The 26,038-nt window shown below is 42.6% G+C and overlaps 2 protein-coding genes across 3 annotated transcripts; one reads left to right on the plus strand and one right to left on the minus strand.

Moving 5' to 3' along the window:
- The first annotated feature begins 560 nt into the window (after positions 1–560).
- Positions 561–1,849, plus strand: tmem60 (transmembrane protein 60). Of its 2 annotated transcripts, none has more exons than XM_030732096.1 (2): positions 561–739; positions 917–1,849. In XM_030732096.1, the coding sequence occupies exon 2, from the start codon at positions 1,027–1,029 to the stop codon at positions 1,429–1,431; it is 405 nt and encodes a 134-aa protein (XP_030587956.1). In that variant the 5' UTR covers positions 561–739; positions 917–1,026; the 3' UTR covers positions 1,432–1,849. The 2 variants fall into 2 exon arrangements, with proteins under 2 accessions (XP_030587956.1, XP_030587957.1); XM_030732097.1 differs by having other exon boundaries at positions 922–1,849.
- Positions 1,850–3,417: 1,568 nt separating this feature from the next.
- On the minus strand, positions 3,418–17,283 carry LOC115782077 (lysine-specific demethylase RSBN1L-like). The gene is made up of 8 exons (XM_030732082.1): positions 16,798–17,283; positions 16,410–16,535; positions 15,309–15,982; positions 8,465–8,602; positions 8,191–8,333; positions 7,870–8,037; positions 7,471–7,582; positions 3,418–5,885 (listed from the first exon to the last, which is right to left on the minus strand). The coding sequence occupies exons 1-8, from the start codon at positions 17,264–17,266 to the stop codon at positions 4,224–4,226; spliced, it is 3,492 nt and encodes a 1,163-aa protein (XP_030587942.1). The 5' UTR covers positions 17,267–17,283; the 3' UTR covers positions 3,418–4,223.
- Positions 17,284–26,038: the final 8,755 nt, after the last annotated feature.

Consider the following 26,038-nt stretch of genomic DNA (forward strand, 5'->3'; position numbering starts at 1 on the left):
ATATATATATATATATATATATATATATATATATATATATATATATATATATATACTATGCCTTTGAATTGTACATTAGTACATACATATGTTGGTTTTTATGAAGGGGGGGGGGGGGTCTACAACTGCAGCTGGATTATTATTATTGATTTATTTATTTATTTTTTGCTTAGCCAAGGTCCATTAACCCACTTGCAATGTAGGTTGTAACTAGGATTGTGCTCTGTGTCACTTTAGAACACATTTTTCACACTTTATATTTAGAAGTTAAAAATGCTGAACTCGGGTTAATCTTAGGACTATTAAATCCTTTCAGCCACATCATGTGATCTTCATCAGCACAGCAGATGGTGTTGCTGTGGGGAAGAGATTTATTAAGTAGACCGTTTTCTTTTTTATCAAGCATTTGCTTGGTCAGATCTCCACTAGGTTGCTATGACTGACTGAAGCCCCAATCCATAGAACAAATAAACACTGGCTGATAAAATCATGCTTTTGTTTTGAAAACGAAAATACCAGATGATCAAAGTCATGCCCTTGTTTTGAAAGGACTAACCGGAAATGCAGGTTAACTGTGGGCTATATCTAGCTAAAAGCTAACGTTTTACTGCGTTTCTGCGTCGTTGTTTTCGGTCTCTCTGATATTTTTATGATATTTGTGTTTTGTGATATTTGTGTGAAGACTTTGTCGTTGAAACTTTGGGTTAAAGAAATCAAGTTGACTCTGCTGCCGGACTCGGTAAGATTGCAAACAGTGTGGTCACTTTCACAAGTTAGCGGCAGGTTGCTAATATCGGCTCCAGGTTTTCACTAATGCCGAGTAGAAGTTACAGTAAAAGGATTCCTCTACAAGACCTATGAGGGTCTGAGTCCTACTGGTGGTAGTCTAATTTTCAGTCATGTGCTTATAATTAAGGACAGACGGAGCTGCGCTGTTTTCAGATCACCTTGGCTGCGCCCCTCACCTTCCTCCTGATCAGTGTCTTTGGGTGTGGGTGACACTGGCTCTGTGCCAGTCCTCCACAGATGAAGATGTCCCTGGCCCAGCGAGTGCTCCTCTCCTGGATATTTACCCTGATCTTCCTGATCTTGCTGGTCCTCAAGCTGGACTCCAGAATCCACTGGAACTGGTTTCTCATCTTCCTCCCTGTTTGGACCTTTGACACCATCCTTATCCTCATGCTGATAGTGAAGATGGCAGGCCGCTGCAAGCCGGACTTTGACCCCAGGGAGGGTGAGCAGAGCGTGAAGAAGAGGCTATGGTACCTGACAGCCCTGCTGCTGAAGCTGGCCTTCTGCCTGACTCTGTGCTCCCGCCTGCAGGGGCACACCAAAGTGTGGATCAGTGTGGTCTGCATCCCTCTGTGGGTGCTACTGGGTGGAGCGCTGATGGAGCTGGGCTATAGTGTTTTCCACTATAGGAGGGACTGAAATTACAGGATGTGAACTTTTTATACTCAGGCATCTGTAACCAAGGATGCACCACTGAAGAAAGATGCAGACCTTAGTTTAAAATACACTATTCCTCTGCTGTAAGTGCAGACTCACTGGGTCAGTGAAATCTACACACTGGAGTACGCAGGTTCTCAGTTATAGCACCTGCTTCAGGTGGTATCAGTGTGTCATTTTGTGATGCCGTCAGATATCAGTTCAATGTGTTTTGGCATCTTGGTGATAAATCCAGCCCTCATTGTTTTTGGCCACACATTGCTGCCTTTTAGCTCATTTTTTTAGTACATGCTGGATCAGTCTATCTGATCCAGCATGTACTACACAAAAATGTTGATTTTCATTTTTTCTACATTATCTGCACTCTGTCAGCAGGTTTGAATGTAAATGCATAACTTCCCCCCATCTGTTGATATTAAATGTCATTTGCACTGTAAAAACCATTGTTGTTTTTGTGAATACCAGAAAAAAATGTCACTCTTCCCTAAATCAGGAGGGGAGTCATCCTCTGTGTGGTGGTTGCACTTCACCATTTTGTTGGCTCTTTTACATCATGTTTGCAAACAAAATCATGCAAGGAGACTTTAGAGTAATTGCAATTTCAGCTATACAGCTTAGCTACAGGTCAAGATTTATAGGTCTTTTGACATTTAATAGCAAGAAAAGTGTTAATAAAAACAGTGATGGATGAATTCCAGGAGGCAGTGTGAATATCAGCACTTTCTAAAAGCGGGTGGTCTCAGAGTAAATGAGACTCTTACATCTACCCTGAGTGCTGTGCCTCCAGCCATAGATGTTATAAAAAAAATGGATGTAGCTACCAGGACTTAGAAGTGAAGACAATGCGGAAGTACCTTTAACCTTCTTCTTAATGGCCACCAGGGGGCGATACCTGTAGTTGCAAGAGGACTTCCAGTGCTATAGAAGACTATGGAAAAACAATTCAGGGATGTGAGTGCTGTAAACACTTTCCTGCTGAGTTTATGGGATCAGGTGCTAGTTTTGGGTCATACTGAATAAAACATGTTGACTTTGTAAATTTTGGGCATTCTGTGTGACAGAAAAGTGGACTTTGTGGGCACACTCATTGGTTAATAGCTTGTGATTGTTTGTGAGTCTTAGTTTCTATATTCTATATCACACCCCTTTTATACACTAAAGGGTACACCTGTGCATCCTTGATCATAACTCTCTTTTAGGAATCTAGAGATTCTTCATCTTAGCATACTGAGACTGATTTCCGGGACAGGATGACGAATGAGATGAGAAAGCAACAATGAGAGAAATGAGAAAACACTGATTCAGGATTCAAGTAAAGAAGGTACTGCTCCCTTCAGTTCTAAAGGGTCCCCAGAACAGGTGTCTGAATCAGCATGAAGCTAAAAGTCAGCGATGATTTAGTTTTAGCTTGTGCTTGTCTGGTGGGAGGGACAGAGAGGGGAGAGCTGCAGGAGGAGCGCTGTTTGCTTTAAGCTAAAAGGACAGTTCATACTTACAGGATACTTGAAAGACATCCTGCTGTAATCTGGGGTGATAGGACAGTTTGGACTGCTTCTTCTTCTTGCTGCTCCCTTTTGGAGATTGAGGCCACAGATCATCTACCTCCATCTCACCCAAACCCTAGAGTCCTCCTGGTCACATCAATCCTTTTCACAAGTGAAAATCTTCACCTATTCCACCTCCTGTCTTTTTGTAGCACTACCGCCTCAAAACCATGCATCACAGAAGGTCCCACTACCATCTTGTAAACCTTCCATTTCACTCTTGCTATCTGTCACAAGTCACCCTGACACCCGTTTCCACCCACTCCACCCTGCCTGCACTCTCTTTTTCATCTCTTGTGCACTGCCCGTTGCTTTGGATGGTTGGCCCCAGGTATTTAAACTCATCAACCTTCATTGCTTCTAGCGGCTAGAAAGCTGCATCGATACAAAACACAGGCAAGATTTTAACGTTGACCAAGTCAACATTTTGAACCATTTATTGAGAGGTTCTGATCAGAGTATAAATCACACTACCAATTCATAGGAAATAAAATGTATTTACAACAAAATTTTCACATACATTGGTTTCAAATAAAAACAGACAGTAAATGATATAAATAAGTTCTATGGAAAATAAAACTTGTCTTACAAAAAATATATGCAATTTCTGTATACATTTTCTCACATTGGTGCTAATAACATCTATACTGTACAGTTTTGGTACATACAGTATCATTTACAGCCCTGTGTGAGTCCAACAGTCCAGTCTGAAAACAACTACTTGCTCTGATTTGGAGTGTTAAAAATAACAAACCCCATTGACACGAGCAACGATAGAGCATTTGAGCTCAGAGGAGCTCTTTGACGTCTCAAACATTGAACAAAGGTCATTCTTACAGCAGGGAGTAAGGATGGTTGTTTTCAGACTGGTTAGACCAGTACCTAAAATAGGTGCTTTAAGAGCGAAGCTAAGTAGTGCACAGGCACTGACACACGGGTCACATAAACATTTTATATAAAGCCTACGTACATCTGCTAACAAACGTGAAGTGAGCTACTTAGCTTACATTCTTAGGCCCTGTTAACATACTTGCAGAGTGCATCCTCGTTTCACTGCATCACAGGAGGAATCTGGCAGTGTCAAAGTGGCTTTTGTTAATTTATTACAGATTAGACCATGTGGTATCTGAAGGAAGGATGCACTTTCAAATATTTTACCAAAGCCTTGGCGCAAGTTGTACAGTAAGAAAAAAAAAAAAGAAAAAAAAAGCAGACTAGACATCTAGACATTCATATTAAGAAGTCTTTCTGTGTTTGGGGTGTGTGTGTTTTCAAGGGCTGTTTTAACAAGTGCTGCTGTGACCCAGTGTCCTGTAGCGCTGACGCAGGTTTTCCCTGCACCGAGTCCTTTACTTTTGTTCCTTTACAGGGCGCAACTGTCCGACTGTCAGATGCAGGCTTAGAGGAAGAGCCTCGTGAGTCACTGTGATGGTGGCTCTTAGGTCTACTTTCTGTGAAGGAAAGAGCCAAAGTTTGATGAGCCTCCATGGGTTTAAAAAGGTCAAAGGTGACGAGTGTCCGTGGTTGTTTGTGTTCTGGTTGGGCAGGACCAGAAGCAGGTTTCTTCCTTTCCTCTTTGCTGCTGACATCTTTGTCCTTCTTTACCTCTTTCTTCATCTGAATGTTTGCAGGTTTGTGAGTCTTCCCATCTTCTCGCCCTGATTTTGCCAGCACCGCCTGCGTGCTCAACGTGTTGCTGTCTTTGCCCTCTCTGTGACCGCTCTTCTCCTTCTTCCCATGGGAAGACTTGTGTTTATGCGTACACGAGTCTCGCGCCTCCTCTCTGTCTAGCCGTGGGTGAGCTGCAGCCTGCGTGCCTCCCCTGTCCTTATCGTGCTCCTTCTCTCTCTTGACGTGGGGTTGCGTTTTTGAGTCCCACTCCTTGGCCCACTTCTCATCTCTCTGAGCAGGCGGGTTGGTCTGAGTGGTTTTACCGCCCTCTCTCGTCCGCTCCTCATCCTCCTTTTTCTTTATCTGCGGCGGTGTCTGCGTCGTCGTACAAACCTCTTTTCCTCCTTCAGTCTTAACTTTCTCCTGCTCTCTTACCCTGTCCTTCTCTCGCTCTCTGTCTTTCCCCCTGTCTTTTTTATCCTTTTCCTTCCTCTCCTTCTCTTTAGCCCTCTCCTTTTCATCCTTCTCTCTTTTGCCTTTATCCTTTTCCTTTTTGATTTGTGGCGCGTTGTAAGTGCTCAATATACTCTCTTTACTTTTCTCTTTCAGGCCCTGACCTGATGTTTTATGCTGTCGCTCTTCTTCCACATCACTTTCCTTCCTAATCTGCTGCAATGACTTTGAAGAGGAACTGTCCACTCTGTCGCCTTCCTCGTGGTCCTTCTGCAGTGTCTGACATGTATCTGCAGCTCCCTTACCTTCCTCAGCTTGAGGTTCCGTTAGTGTCGGCGTGAGTGCAGCTTCATATCTCTCTTTCTTGACTGAAGGTAGCGACTGTGCCGCTGACAACTCCTTCACGTCAGCTCTGTTCTCTCGCTCTTCTTCTTTGAAAATCGGTGTCAGAGTATCTGAGGGTGGCTCCTCCCTCCCCCCCATGTCGTCCTCATCCTCCAGTTTCATCACTGTCTTTACAGCAAGGTCACACTCAGTCTCCTCTACCTCATCCTCTTCCTCCTCTTTTTTAATATGACATGTTACTTCTCTTGGTGAAAACCTCTCCTCTTCCTTCACCTCCTCGTTCTCCCCTTTCTCTTCGTGTTGGTGATACTGTTTGAGTCGGATATGCCATGCCAGACTGCAGACAGCAGACACCGTCTTGAACTGGTGGACAACTCCTCTGGGGATGAAGTAGATGTCATTGTGGTAGAGTTGGATACGGGCGTATCGGATCCCCTCCCTCCTGAGCTGGTTCAGCTTGGCGTCATCGATCCATTGTACGCACTGTGGAGGCAAGGACAGGATCACATGACATTCAACAAACTCTCAGAAAATGTGAAAACATGGAAAACCTGGAGGGATAGCACAGATGAGCAGCATGTCAGGACTCTGGAGATCTGGATTGGCTTTTTTTTGGTACAGTTAAAGCAGCATTAACTCCTCTTTTTGATAGGCTTTAAGAACAAAAGCAACGGTTTTTATTACTGTCATAGCAAATATTTGCTTATTATACAACCAGGAGAAACAGGGCATTATTAGAAACATGCTCTTCAATTTTCACTTACAAATTGTTAGGGTTGGTAAATATGGTCACATTTTCCACAGCCAGATTCACAAAAGTTTTGGTGGTGTGCACAGGGGGTGGGGTGACTTAGTCCCCACCTCACACACTGCATTTTCAGGACCTGCAATTTTTGAAGAGCTTTTTGTCCAAAAAGGCTACATTGTCACTGATTTGGGAATATTTTTGGTGTTTATTTGGTTATCTGAAACAAATTTTGAGAGATTGCAGCTTCTCAGTGAACAAACAGGTGGGAATAACTTTTGCTATTAACTGATGATCCAGGGAAACAACTGCTGATGTCGTTTTTGGTCTAGTTGCCAAATAGGTAAAGGTGGAAATAAGTGCAAAAAGAATGAATGTAATATTGCCCCCCCTTCAGCAGCCGGTTGCCAGAGCTGGTACATCTCGTTCTGAAGACCGCAGCCAGTACGAGGAAAATATTTGACTTCACAATAACTCAGGACTCAAACGCTTAAAAAAAAAAAAAACCCTGCCAACAACTCAAAATTTAAGATTCACAATGTCAGAGGAATATTTTAGAAAGCTAATTTTTAGCTTTTGAGTGACACACGTGGACACAGTGTGTTTCTTTTTGCCAGTATTCACTTTTGTCTCCTGCACACTTCTGTTTTTTTGAGTTTGTCAGCTTCTGAAAAAATAAGATCTGGGTTCTTTAGTTTGGGGTAAAGCATCCCATCAGGAAGAAACTTTTTTGTCATTTTCAATGTTTTGCTAGCAGAAAAGGGCTGACAAACAGGCACCATCACACAATAAAAAGCCAGTGGAGAGCCATGAAATGTTTTTCCCTCTGCTGTGGGTGAGACTTATTGATGCTCTGTGTCCATTAGTGCAAGGTCTGAATTGTGCTTTACAGGTTAATCATTTATGGAGTTAAATTCTCCCAGAGGCAGATCACTAAATTAGCAAATTAAAACAACTACATTTCCCCCTGGGGGGGGGGAAATGGTGATAGTCCAAAAGCCAACATATTTGTTTTATAGCCCAACAAAACCAGCTGTATCTGTCTGCTGTTCAGTGCAGATTAGGTAGTGTTCTCTTTATCTATCAGCTGCTGTAAACTAGATAGATAACATATGAGCTAAAAGATGTTAAAAGCCCCTACAACAGTATTTTTTATAAAAGTAATTTGGCTTGATACAAATATAGGCAACCTATTAATTTGTTGCTATTATTTAAAAATATACATTTGTACACTTTTTAAAGAAGGCATGGCCTGACACACAAAAAAGATTTCTATTTCTATCTGGCATGTACACCAAGAGAGGGTTAAAGATGCCGGCCTACCTGAGAGAGCGGAGGTTCGTGAAGATCCAGCTGCAGCCTCATGACCACATCTGGAAAATCCCCTGCATGGAAACACACGACGTCTTTGGTGATCCGCGCAGGAGTGTCGCTGCTGTAAGGAAATACACAACATTTATTGATACAAGTCTGAACAAAAAGAAGAGCAATAACATGGTTTAAAATGCCACTCTTGACATATTGTATAATATCCATATATTTGTCATTAACCATAAACTGACCTTCCCTGAGAATGTCAGTATTGTCTTGACTGTTGCTATTTTACCTTTCATTTTTTTAACCATCTCTATCAGTCCAATATGAGATATGCAGCAGCTCAGCTGTGTCCTATGCAAATATGGAAGTGATAAAGTAAAAAAAAGGATGTCACTTTTAACTCACTCCTCTCCACAGCGCACAGCCTTCAGCACGCCGACAGCAGCAGTAGTTTGTCTCTCAAAGCCCTGACCGATGTGGTCAGCGTGGGCTCTCGTCCGGTCCTCAAACAGCATCTCTCTGGGCTCACTGGTTCTGGGAAGATACTGCAGGTTCTTTATCTCATTGGTGGACCTGAAATACATTTATTCACGGGAGTCACGACACGTTCGAGATCTGCAGGTACCTCTACATGCCATGTGCAACGAAAAGATAAACGCAGTATTCTGAAAGATTTTTTTTCCTTTTGAAAATGAGGATTCTGGTGAGATCTACTGGCAACCACACCTTTTCCTTTTGAAAGGCGATTTTGGCATGTCCGCCATAGGTATCATCTGTTCTCCAGGTCTGACCCACATGATGGGGCCATCGTCACTCTCCGTGGGGCTCTGCAGCTGCAGACTGGAGAAAGTTCCCCAGGGCAGAGTCCGCTGCACAAACACAAAACGAGAAATGTCGGGTTACATAATGCCCTGCAGCACTTCACAGGGAGAAGTTAAACAGATGCGGACACATCACTGGCTGCAGTGGTGTGCACGTGCACAGACGTAAGCACACTAACCTCCAGGAAGGGGGATTTCTCTAGCATGTCAATGAACTCGGGAAAGTAGTCCCCAACCTCTTCATCCACAGCTCCGACCAGACTGACCTGCCGCATGGCCCCAGCTCGGTACGTTCCCTGGGAATATGTCCGCTTCACCTGCAGGAAGCACCACAGATTAGACCCAGCAGGTACTAATAAATCTAAAAGTTAAACAGACATGCTGTTTCACTGTCGCATGAGATGCTTTTAAAACATTATATGAACCTTTTATAGACGTGTTTATCTGGCAGCCGAGGCTAGCACAATCAATGCTTTCTTAACATAAATGGAACAACTCTTTCAGTGCACCTGCCTTTAATGAAACTGTCATTAAGAGGACAATCAGTTTGACAAAAATTTAATAATTTGTACCACAAAATTGTGGAAATGAAAAACATCTTACAAAGAAATCAAACAACAAAAACTACAAATAAGAATACCTCGAATCTGTAAAGTTGTGAGGTTTACGTTTATGTTACTGATTCAGAAGTGTGATGCAACTGACAGGTTCAGCAGAACAAATCGTCCACTTATGATGTCTACATAGAGCAGAGATGATGCCATATAGCAGTTCATAAATCTTTATTATGTGTTGTTTCCTTCCTGCACCGTAATTTACCGTAAATAATGATAAGGTTTTGATGATAACACATTATATCAAAGATCCAACTTGATTCATCTTGGTGGAAAAGTCAGAGCACATGATTTGTTTTAGTAAACATTATATGCCAAAATGTGTCAACAGACAATAAATAGTTGCTGTTTATGTGATAAATACATTACACAGAGAACGCACAGGTCATCTCCCAACTTCCTTTTCACACAGTGAGTTTAATTTACGTTCATTAGGACAGATCTCAACCACAGGTGGCAGTAAGTTTCTACTGTTGGTGGGCTTTTTAACCAAAATGTAATTTGTTCTGTTAGAAAGAGGTCGGGGGGTTTCTGGGTTTTCTTTACATGATTTTGCTGATGACAAACAGCAATAGAGGTGGCTTCCTCAAGCTAAGAGTGTTCGGTGTTGGATGGTTTTTCAGTTGAATTTACTGAATGTAAGTTTACTCAGCTAACGATATCTCAGGATGGCGGTGCATGAGATGAGCGCTCTTGTTTGTAGTATTTTAATTTATTTAATAAAATATCAATATTTAGTGTCCCTTTATCAATACAATATCGCCATGCAAAATGTCGTGATACTATGCAGTATTGATTTTTTCCTCCTCATAAATGCAGTGAGTTGCTGCTGTGTGATTGGCTGATTAGATATTTGCATTAAACAGTTGAATGGGTGTACCTAACAAAGTGGCTAGTAAGTGTACATACACAGGGATTTTTCCTGCATAGACAATTTTTTTTTAGCCACAGCTGAAGGAAATCAGTAGCATTGTGATAAATAAATAAATTATTTAACCTTATTTTGTAAATTGGAATATTATTCACTGAACCATAATAGTCATTTTTGTATATCAGACAGTTTGAAATGGCAGGACAGATTTCTCTCAAATAAGGTCACAGACTCAATGGCTTAACTGTACAGGAACCAACCTTGCATACAAGTGTAGTCAACCACCAAAGGGCCATTTCGAGCCAGGAAAAACACTGTTTATATATACAGCAAGACAGTGAAATATCTAGCATGAAGGGCTGAAGGCACAAACCATGAACTGAATGACCGTGGTTTGTAACCAGCAAGGGACTTTTCACCCATTTTCTGTCAACTCTCCTCTGCTGTTGTTTTAAACACACATAATAAATAAAATACATAAAACAGCATAATATGAAAGTACATCTCTATGACAACATGGCAATTATACCCTTTTAAAACTATATAAACAGGTGCATATTGTAATAAAAAGAAGCATCCCGCAGCCAAGAGGAGATCGCAGTTGGAACAGGAGTTAGATGATTTGACAGTGTATTTGTTTATAGGTAAATGAGTTAAACGCAAAGACAAGTATTTATTTTAGTATCCAAAGATGCACACTGAGGCAGCATGTAGTAGCTCACCTGCTAAAACCATCACCACTAAAAATTTTCAATTCAAGCATCGAAGCCCATAAGACACCACAAACTGTTTTTCCTTCTATAAATACAGCCTTCTACATTTTTGGCTTAGGCATCATCCTTTCTTAAAAAAAAATAAATTTGAGTTTGCTAACCCTGTAAAATTGTTGGAAATCAAAATAAGTCACATCACAAGATGCCGACTTGGGAGCTCTAAAACAGCGATTCCTAAAGTGAGAACTGGTGACCCACGTTTACTCGATCGGTGACACAAAGCACTCTTAAGTTGAGCTGTGCAATAAAACCGGTGCGATACTAAATCCATTACTCCCACATGTGAGCTTAGTGTCAGGAGAAACTCCGACATGTCTTACAGCAGCACTGCCATGAGTCCATCTGTCACTTTGCTCAGGGGGCTTCACCAAATCTCCCAGTCTCATTGTATCATAAATACAATGATAATAAAGGCTTCTTATTCTATTATATTCATGCAGGTAGTGGCCCAATAATTAATGACATATTCAGAGGATAATAACCTAATCAAATACATTTTATGGCTAAAGGGAGCGCAGTCAGTGCAGTCGATTATGACATCCTGTTGACTGAATTAGCCAAATTTATTTTTTCCTTTTAAGGCAATAACGTGGTTTAATTAGTACTGGCCAAAGTGGCGTCTCAATCTAAATCTTGTTACACTATAGCCAGTATTGCACGAGGATAAATTCTTGGACCTTTTAGCTTCCATATTAATGACATTTATGACTGTAGCAGAGGCAGTGGATAACAAACACATGCTGACACTTCAGTTTTTTGGTATGGCTGCAGCCAAACTAAAATTGCTGGGATAAGGAGGTACACTGATAATAAACACTCCCCCAGTAACAAGCAGAAATATGAGCACCTTGGAATCATCTTTGTTTAACAAATGCTAGTAAGCAGGTTTGGAGATTGGCTTCATCATATTGTATAACCTCACAGCCTCAGGCAACTGCCTCTTATCAAACCACTTACATCCTCCTCTAATCAGGCTATCAAAGTTCTGGCTAAGAAACCAAAGGGATTTCCTTACTATAATATTATGAAACTATAATTTTCACAGTTTTGGTCATTCCAAATTATTCCAGTTTGACACGTATATCAGCTGACATTCACTTGGAATACCAAATAAAGGCTGCAGGACAAAGGTGCTCATAATACACAGTTTTAACATAGTTGTACAATTGTCATAATGGAGGCAATACAAATTTGTATCAATTTACTTTCAATATGCACTCGTTAATGAATTAAGACATTCAGAATTTCACCATTTAGACAGAAACCACTGAGATATGCACGTCACACATGGCCATAAGGTCAAATCCACACAGTGAACACTATTATATTATTATATTATAGTCATCTTTGATTTAAGCGTGTTTTATATGTTTCAGTACAGTTCATGTTATTACGCATACTATCCATCCATTTTCTTCTGCTTAGGATCGCTGGAGCCTATCCCAGCTGTCATAGGGTGAGAGGCAGCCTGTCGCAGGGCTAATCTGGGCAATTTAGAATCACAGTCTTTGGACTGTGGGAGGAAACTGGAGTACACATTCCTGTCAATTTTTTTTATAAATTAAATTATTTAGTTTTGTTCAATCACTTGACTATTTCTTTGGGACTGCCTCCATAGTCATAATCAACAAAGTAGTTTTTTAGGGTAGATAGCCACCATTTTGGTACCCTAGGTAAGTTTCAGATGATATAACAGTGCACAAAGTGCATTCTCCATTAAAGACGCAATACAAATCATAAAGACGTATGTACAATACATCAGACACGGCCTGTGCAACTGTCAATGTTTCCAACACTTCTCCCTTCTACATAAACTACTAAATAAATAAATAGGAATCAGCAAAAAAAATACTACAATTTTAGTAACCTGAAAAAAAATAAAAACTATACTTCACCAAAATATTATGGACTTACAAATTTAACTCAGATATAAAATAAAAATATACCAAAAGTGTTTTTTTTTTTTAATTTATTTATTTTTTAGCTTTAGTCTTTGTTAATTTGGTCAAATTTGCCAACACAAACAGCATGAGGAGGCACTTGTGCGCATGTTTACTGAGGCTGGTGTGGCTGCATGGCTGTGAGTCAGCTGCTGGTGGTGTGTTTGTAGTGTGCACCATTCTGAACTTCTTACATCCTGTCCAAACTAGAGCTGAGCTAACAAAAGCTCAACAAACATGAGTGAACCCACCTCAGAAACCAATTAAAAATTAACAGAATTAAAAACATGAATAAATAAATACAAAGCACAAAGCTACAGTTCTGTGCAAAAGTTTTAAGCCACCCCCCATTTCTTTATATTTTGCTAGGAAAACACATGCCAACATGAAACTATAGTATATAAGGCAAAAAGAGTTTATACAATTCTAACAAGCTTGAAAATCAATATATGGCATGACTACATTTATTCTGCAAAACAGCCTGAACTCTCTTCAAGGTTTTTTTCATTTCTTTTAATAGTCTTGAGGAATAGTTCTTCAGGCTTCCCAAAGGACATTCAAAGCTCTTCTTTGAATATTGGCTGCCTTTTGTTCCATTCTCTGTTAAGATGATCCCACACTGCTTCAATTATGTTGAGGTCCATCCTCTGGGGAGGTCAATCCATGACTGATAGTGTACCATTGGGTATTTTTTCTATCCAGGTATGCTTTTATTGCATTGGCAGTGTGTTTGGGGTCATTGGCGTGCTGAAAAATGAAGCCGTTGCCAATTAGACACTTTCAAGCTGGTAATGATGGAACAAAATCTGATGGCACTTCTCTGCGTTCATAATTCCATCAGTTCTGAAAAGATCTCCAGCATCACAGGCTGAAATGCAGCCCCCAAATCATGACAGAGCCTCCACTGTGTTTTACTGATGGCTGCAGACACTCACTGTTGTACCTCTCTCCTGACCTCTTCTGTACATAACAAGGAACGAAAAGTTTGGCATTCCTCAGCCTTTTCTTTCTGTTTCTGATGAGAATTCGGTGAATAGCAGTTGGATCAGCTGAAGGGCTAGGCGGATCTCTCAGGTCCTGCGTCAGATCTTTGCTGGCTTTTTCTATTTCTTAAGGACATGTCTTTCAGATATTGTTACTCTGCTGTAGATAGTTTTTTTTTTTTTTTAGGCCTTACACCTCTTCTTTTGTCCACTTTGCTCAAACGTTTTAAGGACACACTGGACACCATGCCAAGATAAGCCAAGTTTTCAGCTAAGCTCTTCAGGAATCACCTTGTTGATGCAAAAATGCAATTTTATGCCTGTCAAACTGTGTTATCTTTGGCATTTTTCATAGATTCTACTAAAAAGACCATCAAAAAGCCTGGACAACTATTGCTCAAGACAGTTTTTAAAAAATACAAGAAAGTCTGGCTCCTTTGAAGCAAAATAGTGAGAAATTGGGGGGGAGGGGGTTCGATACTTTTGCACAGTACTAGGATCCATATCATCAAGCAACATTAATCTCAAAGCAGCTAAATCAGGAAAATCTGCTGACAATTGCACCAAGTTTGGTTTTAGTGAAGCCAGCAACAGGATGAAATGCACCATCTGCCTTATGTTAAAGTCATGATGCCAGGCAAGCAGAAGCAATATCTGATTTCAAAGCACTTGGAATATCAGTCCAATCGAGAGACAGACCTTGGAATAATTTTCTTCCCAGTAAGGGGTCTCTGGCATGAACAATTTTAATTTTTCTTGACCTAAATTGATTCCCCAAAATTCTGCAAGCATGTTAAACTGATGGCTAAATATGAGCTGTGGGTGAGGTGCCTGCTGGACGTCCTGTGTCTCAGATTTCTTAACTAAGATGCTGCCAATATAAACAAATGCTGATTCATTACTGATAACATAAAAAGTTAGGTCTTGGCAGTTCTTTAGACACCTGAACTTCTAAACAGGAGTTAATTTGTTTTAATACATGTACCATGTTTTATCTGCCTTATCTGTTCATAGCAGCAAAAAATACATTTGAAATGTTTGAAAAACTGAGCAGCAAAGTCTCGCCTCAGAGATTAATTCATGAAGGAACTATTTTCTTGTCTACACCTACCAAGCAAAAGCTCAGCTGACAATTTATGTTTACGTGCAGTCTGGCCGTCACTACGAACAGGTATTGACGGCCAGACTTCTTGTGCAGTTATGCACCTGGCAAGTATAATATGGTATAAGAAAATAGTTCCTATATGAAACTTTTTTTTGTACTAACTGCAGAAAACACTTGAGTTTTAAATCTGATTAATGACAAATGTGGGATTTTAGTTTAGAATAGAGATCAAGTACTGAAAAGACACATTTTAATCATTTGATTGAGGAGGAAAAGTGGTCAGAAACAAAAACAAACGCAACTGATAAACTGATAACAACATGATCTGTGAACTGCTCAAGTTCAGTCTGAAGAAAAAAACTGAAACACTGCTGTCACCTTCACCTTTTTTTGAAGTCTTCCTTTCTATACAAGCACCTGATCTGAAGGTACAAGTCCACCTGATAGTGCCCTCAAAGAGGTTTTCAAGACACACCGTTAGAGATCATAGCTCCATGAGACCATGTGAAGACTAAAATACTCTGACAGCACGAGTCCTGAAAAGCTCTACCCAGTAACAGTGTGGACAAAGAGTGCTGATGTGGTGTTTCAGCCTGTCACTGTTGAGTCTGAGCTGCTCACGCCTCCAGACTACAAAGTGACACTTCACAGTATCAAAGCAGACACTTCAGCATCCTCTCCTTTTCATGCTTTCCACCGCAGAAATGAAAATTTAAAAAAACAAAACTCATTCTCACCTGAGAATGGAAGTTGGCCATGGTTGTCGTCTCTATGTCCTTCTTCCCGAGCACCTCCATTTTCACTGGTGAATTGGGGAACTTGTAGGAGAAGTAGTCCAGGAAGTCTGGGAGGTAGGACGCCGCTCCGTGGATAATTCCCATCACAAAACAAGCAGCCTGGGCCTTGTCCTCGCTGAACGACAGGGTCACAAATTCATCAGCGAAGCGCTGCATCTCTACTGGAGATAAGCAGGACAGCTCCTCGTTGTAGGCATGCACCACAGATGCCCCTCCATTGGCCTGCTGCTCGATGTGGATCAGATGGCCAAACTCCAGGTCAGACAGGCCCGGAACTGGACTGCAATGCAGCGGGGAGCTGTAACTAAGCCTGTCCCTGACCATAGAGGAGATGGAGGAGGAGGTAGCTGCAGTAACAGCAGGATCCTGGTGGTGCGGTGAGGTGCTGTGGATGAGACTGATGCTGTCGTTGTTTGCGTTAATCTGACTGAGAAACTCTGGCAGACCCAGAGACACCCCCGAACATACAGTCTGGCATGAGCGGTGATACATTTTGGGTCGGCCGTGCCTCTCCTTTGCCCGCTCGCCATCTTTGTGCTTCTTTTTCTTCTTCTTCTTGAGTTTCTTCAGCAGGAGGTCTTCCTCTGAACCGGACTTGGGCTTCTCCTTAGATTCTGTGACACAGAGAAGATTATGTTTAAAATTAAAAGTACTACATTGTTCACCTTTTGCAGCCTAAAATGAGACTGAATGAAGTTTAATACTTTTACCCACCTGATCTTTTGAAAAGCTTTCTCAAGAGTAAGAATATCTGCTCTGCTCTGTGAGATTCTGAAGCTTGTATGTTAGAATGTTGAATTTATGGTTTGTACTTCCACTTAAAATGTAATAATGCATTCATAATATTGACATAATATTATAATAATATATTTTGTCACCACGAAGCCACCTGCTTTAATCCCATTTCTTCTACACTTATTTCTTGAAAGAGTCGACCCATTAATGTCGACAAAATATGTTTAAGGGATTCAAAAAATTTGAAATTATCCCAAAAATAATCACAAGTATTTCACTTTGCTGAGTGTTGGATTTTATTCCTACCTTTCTGTGGAGAAACCACTTCTCCATTTTCTCTTGCAATCTCATGTGCAGGTGGCAGTTTGTGATTTTTCCACTCTTTATTCTTTTCCTTCTTCTTCTCTCTGTCTTTCTCTTTCACTTGGTGATCTGAGGAGGGAAACGGAGAGGACAGTGAGGTGAAATGCTGCTGCATCCACGCCGAGAGACACAACTGACGGACAAACACTTCCACGTGTGTGTTTATATATCACCATCTGGGCCCAATAAACACTGGGCCTGCAGTACAGTAAATTATGTAATGATTTATAAAATGTTGTTTTATGAGAGTATTGTTTCGAAGGCGGTTTTAATTTGCCCATAACCTGGTTATACACGGTTCAAACAGAGCAGCCTGGCTGCGCCGTCCTACCTCTCTGTAGCATTTTCACGTCGCCGTTCTCGGGCTTTGTATGGCAGCTAGCTGGGCTCACTTTCTCCACAGCAGCGCCCGAGCTCCGCTGCGCTCCGCTGCTTTTCTCCTTCTCCTTGTGTCGCTTCTCTTTTGCCTTTTTCACTTTGTGGGGCGAGGCGAGGAAGTTGCTGATTTTGAATATTTTCCGGGCAGGGCTTGCTGGCACCGCGACGGCGGTGGAGTGGCTCGCCTTGGCCGGGCCGAAACTCCATTTCGCTGGGCTCCCACAACTCTGCTTCCCGTTGTGTTTTTCCCCTGCGCACACCTCTCCGTTCAGTTTCCTGTGCTTCAGGCCCTTCTCCTCCACCCGGATCTTCTTGGGGGGCGGTGGGAAAATGTCGCTGGAAGACTGCGGACGAGTCTCCGGTGGTCGCTTAGCTATTAGGGGTTTAGGAGAATTTGTTTTGCTGTTTGCTGCGAAATGCATGGAGTCCACGGACTCGGCCATCTTGGAAGTTTCTATTTTTTACGGTCAGACGTAACTGGTGCGTGAGAGCCAGGCCGGGGGCGGGGCTTAGCAGGTTACGTAGGACGGAAGGAGAAGAGGGCGCAGCAGACGGCGTGTTTACAGGCTGCAGGACAGCAGGCTCTGACTGCAGTGAGTGGAGGAGGGCTGCTGACAGAGGCGGCTTTATGGGCTTAATAATGTCACTGTGATCCGCTCTGCTGGGCTGGACTATCAGCTTTACTTCTCCAACATGGATGGAAAGGGGGATGTAATTGTTTTCATCCCACCAAACAAAATATTCAGAGTAATTTTCACTTACTTTTATTATTATTGAAAAGTGCTAAAGCCTTTAGCCTTTATATTTTGCTTCCAAGCAGCCAGTGGTCTTGAGCAATAGTTCTCCAGACTTTCTGAAGATCCTTCAAGTTTTTTGTTTTTTTGTTTTTTTTTTACATTGGCTCCTTTTTCATCCATTTTCAGCGCACTCTTTGTACTTGACCATTTTCAGAGGAATGTTTTTGTTATTGTTGTTTCTTAAGCGACTTAACACCTGAATCATTCAACCATAAAAAGGCACCATGCTTGGGGCTATATTTCAGTCAGGGGTGTTGGGTCAAACTCAAGGGATGAACCTTTGTTGTGTCTACACATGACAAACAACTTAGCACAGAACCAATTTTTAAATTTAGGCACTTTGTTGCTTGCAGCCTGCTGCAAAAACACATAATTGGTTCTCATTTCTTTAATTGAAATACAAAAACGATCAAAGTTTGACAGAGATAAAATAGCACTGGAGGACAAAAGAAGAAGTGGCAGGCTTAAAAATCTGTCTAGAGGAGATGAACAGTATCTGAAAGTCATGTCCTTAAGAAACAGTAAAAAATCCAGCAAGATCTGACATAGGACCTGAGATATGCATCTGGCCCTTCAGTGGAAGGGTGGCTGTCACGAATTCATTCTTAAAGAAGGAAACAGGGAGAAAAAGCTGAGGTATACCAAATTACACAAGAACAGGACTGAAAATCAGTGGAAACTGGTCTTATCAAAATTTGAAATTTTTGGTTTGTTATATGTACAGGGGACGTCAGGAGAGAGGTCAACAGTCTCATGAAAGTGTCTAATTGGCAACAACATAATTTTTCAGCATGCCAGTGATCCCAAACACCAGGGGTGCCCAAACTCGGCCCGCGGGCCGCTCCGGCCCCGCCCCCTACTTCCGGTCCACGAATTGATGCCAAAAATAACATACAATTTGGCCCTTTAAGTTACTTTTTTGACATTTCGCCATCTCCTCCAATTAAGTGGGTTAAGCAAAATGTCAAAAAAGTAACTTAAAGGGCCAAATTGTATGTTATTTTTGGCATCAATTCACAGACCAGAAGGGGGCAGGGCCGGAAGTTTGGGCACCCCTGCAAACACACTAGTAATGCAGTAACAGCATACCTGGATAGAAAAACGCACAATGGAACACTATCAGTCATGGATTGGCCTCCCCAGAGGATGGACCTCGGCATTACTGAAGCAGTGTGGGATCGTCTTAACAGAGAGCAGAACAAAAGGCAGCCAATATCCAAAGAAGAGCTTTGAATGTTCTTTGGGAAGCCTGGAAAACAATTCCCGAAGACTGCATTGATAAATAAAGGTGGTCATAACAAATATTGACTTTCAATCTTGTTAGAACTGTACAAACTCTGTTTTTATAATTAGGTATACTGGATTTCCATTAGGGAGGAATACTTGAAGGACCTCCTTAATCCCACTGACATGCCTTCTGTTGTGGAAGCAGAGTCTGGGGATGAGGGGATGATTCGCCCATCACTGGGGGTGAAGTCACTGAGGTGGTTAAACAACTCCTTTGTGGCAGGGCCCCTGGGGTGGACGAGATTTACCCTTAGTTCCTGAAGGCTCTGGATGTTGTAGGGCTGTCTTGGTTGACATGTCTCTGCAACACTGCGTGGAGATCTGGAGCAGTGCCACTGGATTGGCAGACTGGAGTGGTGGTCCCCATCTTTAAGCAGGGAGACCTGAGGAGTGTGATTCCCCAATAGTTTGAGGGTGTGGTCCAACTATTGTGATTCCCCAATAGTTGGACCACACCCTCAAACTGGAGTGGTGGTCTCCCTGCTTAAAGATGGGGACCACCACTCCAGTCTCAATTCAATTCAATTCAATTTTATTTATATAGCGCCAAATCACAACAAACTGTCGCCTCAAGGCGCTTTGTATTGTGGGTAAAGACCCTACAAGGCTGCCCTGTCAAAATTTTTATGGGCAGAATTTCTAGGCATAGCCAAATGGTGGCAGGCTTCTGCCTTGGTGGCCTCAGAATCTTATCTCTGCTTTTTGTGGATGATGCGGTCCTGTTGGCTTCATCAGTTAGTGACCTCCATGCAGTGGGATGGTTCACAGCTGAGAGTGAAGTGGCTGGCATGAGGATTAGCACCTCTAAGTCTAAGGCCATGGTCCTCAGCTGGAAAAGGGTGGAGTGCCCACTCCTGCTCAGGGATGAGTTGTTACTCCAGATGTAGGAGTTTTGGGGTCTTATTCATGAGTGACAGGAGAAGGGAGCGGGAGATTGACAGATAGATTGGGGCTGCATCTGCAGTGATGTGGACACTGCACTGGTCTGTTGTGGTAAAGAGGGAGCTGAGCATAAAAGCGAAGCTGTCGATTTACCGGTCAGTCTACATCCCTACCCTCACCTATGGTCAGGAGCATTGGGTAGTGAGCGAAAGAATGAGATCGCGAATACAAGCGGCAGAAATGAGCTTCCTCCGAAGGGTGGCTGACCTCTCCCTTAGAGATAAGGTGAGAAGTCCAGCCATTCAGGAGGGGCTCAAAGTAGAGTTGCTGCTGCTCCACATCGAAAGGAGCCAGGTGAGGTGGTTCGAGCATCTGACTAGGATGTCTCCTGGGCGCCTCTTGGGTGAGGTGTTCCGGGCATGTCCCACCGGGAGGAGGCCCTGGGGTAGACCCAGGACACGCAGGGGAGATTATGTCTCTCGGCTGGCCTGGGAACACCTTGGGGTCCCTCCAGATGAGGTGGTGGAGGTGGCTGGGGAGAGGGAAGCCTGGGCTTCTCTGCTTAGGCTGCTGCCCCCGCGACCCGGCCCCAGATAAGTGGAAGAGAATGGATAGCTGGATGTATGGATTTTCATTAAACATTGCGGTGGTGTGGTGGTTAGCACTGTTGCCTCACAGCAAAAAGGTTCAAATCCTGGGTATAAATCCACCACCGTTTTTTTCTTCAACCAAAATTATTATTTTGCATATTTTGCCATTACCAAAAACACCTGGTATATTTGCAAGTCTATGCTGTTTTTTTTAATGACAGAAAATGTTAATTTCCCATAAATACATTTATCTATAGGGTTGTAATAAAAAATATGTGATGGATTTCATATATTTTCTCTCTTTTTTTTTAGTTGCATTTAAAAAAAAATAGTTGAACACCTTTTGTAACATTTTATTATCATTCTTTTAATGTTTGCTTTCTCAAATGAGGCTATTAGTACCCCCTAGCGGTACATTGGATTACTACAGAATTTTTAATGTTAATTTAAAATATCATCCATCCATCCATTCTCTTCCGCTTATCCTATTAAATGCCATGAGGGGGCATGGTGCTTAGCCCTGTTGCCTCACAGCTAGAAGGTCTGGGTTCAAATCCACCTTGGCCCAGGCCTTTCTGTGTGGAGTTTGCATGTTCTCTCCGTGTTTGTGTGGGTTTTCTCTGGGATCTCCAGTTCCCTCCCACAGTCCAAAGACATGCAGTTACTGGGGTTAGGCTAATTGGTGATTCTAAATTGCCCATAGGTGTCAATGGTTGTCTGTCTCTCTGTGTTAGTCCTGCAACAGGCTGGTGACCTGTATAGGGTATACCCTGCCTCTCTCCCTATGACAGCTGGGATAGACTCCAGCCCCCCCTGCAACCCTGAACAGGACAGTTGGAAGAGAATGGATGGGTTTGCCATTAATTAATTATTGATTTAAGGTCTTTTCAGTTTGTTGTATAAATTAGTTGTTGTCATGGGATGGCATTTTGCTGCAGAATGGTGTGGTAGCCATGCTGGTTAAGTGTGCCTTGGATTTTGAATAAATTGCCAACAGTGTCACCAACAAAACACCCCCATACATCACTTCCTCCTCCATAGTTTACAGTGGGAACTACACATGTAGGGACCGTCCGCTCTTACAAAGACATGACCTTTGGAACCAAAAATCTCAAATTTGGACTCATCAAACCAAAGGACAGATTTCCATTGGTCTAAGGTCCATTCCTTGCATTCCTTGGCCCAAGCTACTCTTTTCCTCTTGTTGGCTCTTCTTTAGAAGTGGCTTCTTTGCTGCAATTTGATCATTAAGTTCAGATTCACAGTCTTCTCTGAACAGTTGATGTTGAGATGTGCATGCTACTTGAACTCTGTGAGGCATTTAGGTGGGCTCTTATCTGGGGTGCTGTTAACTTGCGGTTTCTGAGGCTGGAAGCTTTGATGAACAGCAGAGGTAACTCTTGGTCTTCCTTTCCTGGGGTGGTCCCGATGAGAGTCAGTTTCATCATAACGTTTGACGGTCTTTGCGACTGCACTTAAGGATACTTTCAAAGTTCTTGAAATTTTTCTGATTAGCTGACCATCCATCCATCCATCCATCCATTTTCTTCCGCTTATCCGGGGCCGGGTCGCGGGGGCAGAAGCCTAAGCAGAGAAGCCCAAGCTTCCCTCTCCCCAGCCACCTCCTCCAGCTCATCCGGAGGGACCCCAAGGCGTTCCCAGGCCAGCCGAGATACATAATCTCTCCAGCGTGTCCTGGGTCTACCACGGGGCCTCTTCCCGGTGGGACATGCCCGGAACACCTCACCCAGGAGGCGGCCAGGAGGCATCCTAATCAGATGCCCGAGCCACCTCAACTGGCTCCTTTCGATGTGGAGGAGCAGCGGCTCTACTCTGAGCCCCTCCCGGATGGCCGCACTCCTTACCTTATCTCTAAGGGAGAGGCCAGCCACCCTTCGAAGGAAACTCATTTCTGCCGCTTGTATTCGCGATCTTATTCTTTCGGTCACTACCCAAAGCTCGTGACCATAGGTGAGGGTAGGAACGTAGATCGACCGGTAAATCGAGAGCTTCGCTTTTACGCTAAGCTCCCTCTTCACCACGACGGACCGGTGCAGCGTCCGCATCACTGCAGAAGCAGCCCCAATCCGCCTGTCGATCTCCCGTTCCCTTCTCCCATCACTCGTGAACAAGACCCCGAGATACTTAAACTCCTCCACTTGAGGCAAGAACTCGTTCCTGAGCCGGAGATGGCACTCCACCCTTTTCCGGCTGAGGACCATGGCCTCAGACTTAGAGGTGCTGATTCTCATGCCAGCCGCTTCACACTCGGCTGCGAACCGTTCCACTGCGCGCTGGAGGCCCCCCCCTGATGAAGCCAACAGAACCGCATCATCTGCAAAAAGCAGAGATGAGACTCTGAGGCCACCAAGGAAGAAGCCTTCCGCCACCTGGCTACGCCTAGAAATTCTGTCCATAAAAATTATGAACAGAATCGGTGACAAAGGGCAGCCCTGATGGAGTCCAACACCCACAGGAAACAAATCCGACTTATTACCGGCTATACGGACCAAGCTCTCACTGTGGTTGTACAAGGACTGAATGGCCCGCAACAATGGGCCAGACACCCCATACTCCCGCAGAACCTCCCAAAGAACACCCCGAGGAACACTGGCAAACTGGTCCTGGGTGAGGGTCCAGACAAAGAGCGGTTCAGAAGACCCTTATGAGTGAAAAAACAAGGGAACAGTTTACCCTGCCCGGGATAGGGTTACCGGGGCCCCACCCTGGAGCCAGGCCTGGGGAGGGAGCTCGAGGGAGAGCGTCTGGTGGCCAGGCATTAGCCCGTGGTGCTTGGCCGGGCGCAGCCCGAAGAGGTTACATGGGCCCGACCTCCTGCAGGCCCACCACCCGCAGGAGGTGTCGTAGGGGTCGGGTGCAGTGTGTGTCGGGCGGTGGCCGAGGGCGGAGGCCCTGGCGGACCGATCCCCGGCTATCGAAACTGGCTGTTGATTAGCTGACCTTCATTTCTTAAAGTAATGATGGACTGTCAATTTTGATTTCTTAGTCATAATATGGATTAGAACATTACTCAAATAGGGCTATTCACTGTATACCAGCTCTACCTCTTGACAACACAACTGATGGTCTCACACACATTAAGAGGGCAGGAAATGCAAGAAATTAATTCTTGACAAGGCACAGCTGTTAACTGAAAGCCATTCCAGGTGACTACCTCATAATGCTGAGTGAGAAAATGCCAAGATGTGCAAAGCTGTCATCTAAGCAAGAGGGGCCTACTTTGAAGAGTCTAAAATATAAAACATATTCTTGTTTGTTAACACTTTGTCGTTTACTAAATAATTTCATATGTATTTCTTCACAGTTTGGATGACTTTAGTATTAATCTACAATGCAGACACTTTTTTAGATAATGAAAAACCACTGAATTAGAAGGTTTGTCCAAACTTTGGACTGGTACTGTATATGGACGTGTTGTTTCTCCCATATCTTGCCCTCGTTGAGTGCTATTAAAAAGGATTTAAAAAGTTTTAGATCCATTGTTCAACTGGGTTGTATGAAACCTTGTTTCCACCACAAAAAATAAACAAAACAAAAAAAAATTGCCACCCACAAATCAAGATTTTAGGTTATTATCTCAAACTTCTTGAAGTACTAACTCAAACTTCTAAGAAACATAAGTTAAAAATGAAAAATTCACTTGAAATTTAAAGTTATTAAGTCAGAATTTTGAGATAATAACCCCGAATGTTGATGGACGGCAAAAAATGTTTCTGTCTTTGGTGGAAACGAGCTTCTGTAGGATTGTGAGGAGTCTCTATTATGAGACATTTCTAGCTTGTGTCAGCAGGTGGCGGTGAAGTAATGGAAATACACTAATAAGCTTTTTTTTTTTTCCTCCTGTTGAAATCATCATGTTTACAGACCCTCACTACTGTGCCATGAGGACTCACATGTTGGGAGTGGTCAGCTGAAAATGTTTTCCTTGCTATTGCACAACACTTGGTTAGTCACTAGTTTAATTAAATGCAATATCTATGAACTATTATTCATAAAATGTCAGCGTAGTGCAATTAAAATTTTAATGCACACTACTTTCATCACACACTAATATTAGATGAAAGACATCTTTTTGTTATGACAGTGAGCATTCAGTCAAATAACTTTCTCATTCATCCACATCTCTTCATGATGGCTCGTATGTACTGCTGTGAGAGAAGAGGTCTTAATCTGCCCAGGGAGATTGGAAAGGTAGTGTACACAGTGTTCACAAGCGCTGACAAGGGCTTACTCAAAAATGAGATTTGTTTATTTCTTTTGACCCAAATAGTTCATTTGACTGCACACTAACTCTTAAACAGTTTTCACAGAGAAGACAAGACAGTTTGCAGTACATGGAGCTTATTTCTGGTTCTTATCACACAAGGCAGTGGAAAGACAATAACTCTTTACAGCGCCTTCAGCAGAGGCTGAAAGAACAGCTACCTGACTATACTCGAGGACAATGTATTATTATGTACTATTCTATTACAATTAAGTGGAAGAATGACTTTTTATTTCACAACATTAGGCATCTTCAGTGACTTTATATTGTTTTACACATTAAACTTGGAGTTGATCAAATTCTTTAAATAAAGTCCACCTTGACTTTGAACTTCAGCACTCTTACTTGTGATATGCTGGAATAGCAATTAAATAGTTTTATTTTTGTAACATTGTCAGACAACCATACTTTGCCTTTTACATGTAGTGAAGTATTATACGGTAACACTTGACTAATGTCATAATGTTTAGCAGCCTCTAAAAATATGACTGCAGAAGTGGTGCAGGGAAGAAGAAAGTTAGTAAATATGGGTTTTTGCGGTGCATTCAGGCACACCTTTCTGTGAATTTATCTCTACGCCATTGTCTGTGTATGATGCATGGTTTCTATTAGGCACAGCTGGGACGTTTACAGTATGTAGCACAAATCTGTTCAGTATGAACATCAGGATATGATGGAAAACTGAACGGCTACGTCTCTGTAGCACCTTTACTACAAAACACACTTCAGGCTTTTTAAAGAAGAACCTCTCCTGCGATGGAAAAATACCTCTTTATTCGTTGTGCATGCCAGGGTCTCAGAAATGTCCACTCCTGGTGGGCAGGCGGTGACGGCAGCAGATAAGCTGTTCTCATGTTAAGCCCGCTTTCCATATCCTTCATCAGGCCAAGGATTCTTAAATATAAATTTTAAACAATGTCTTAATGAAGTCCAGGATTTTGGATTAGAAACAAATTGACCTGATATTATCTGGTTTTGGCTAGCTGTAGGAAATCCAGCCCAGATGTGAGGGACATTTGATTGTTTCGTTTTTAATAGTCACTATCAGTGTGCTGACCAATGAAAAACATTCTCACACATGGCAAAGGAATGCATCTGTTATTGCAGAACTAAAGAGCCAAACACAGACAAGTCATGTGAATGACTATGACTGAGTTTTTATAACAGAGAGAGGAAAAAAAAGAGACTTTACACTTCAACTGATCCACATGATTAAGCCAGGTATTGCATCACAGAACTGAATATTTATTTATTCTTGGCAGGCAAACTGTGAGTCGGTAGAATAATTCAGGTAGGGTTATACCTTCAGGCAGGCAGACTGAGTGTGGTGTTACAGGAGGCTGGCGCTGCAGT

The sequence above is a fragment of the Archocentrus centrarchus genome, chromosome 6 (genome assembly GCF_007364275.1).
Source record: "Archocentrus centrarchus isolate MPI-CPG fArcCen1 chromosome 6, fArcCen1, whole genome shotgun sequence".
In the NCBI taxonomy this organism is placed as follows: domain Eukaryota; kingdom Metazoa; phylum Chordata; class Actinopteri; order Cichliformes; family Cichlidae; genus Archocentrus; species Archocentrus centrarchus.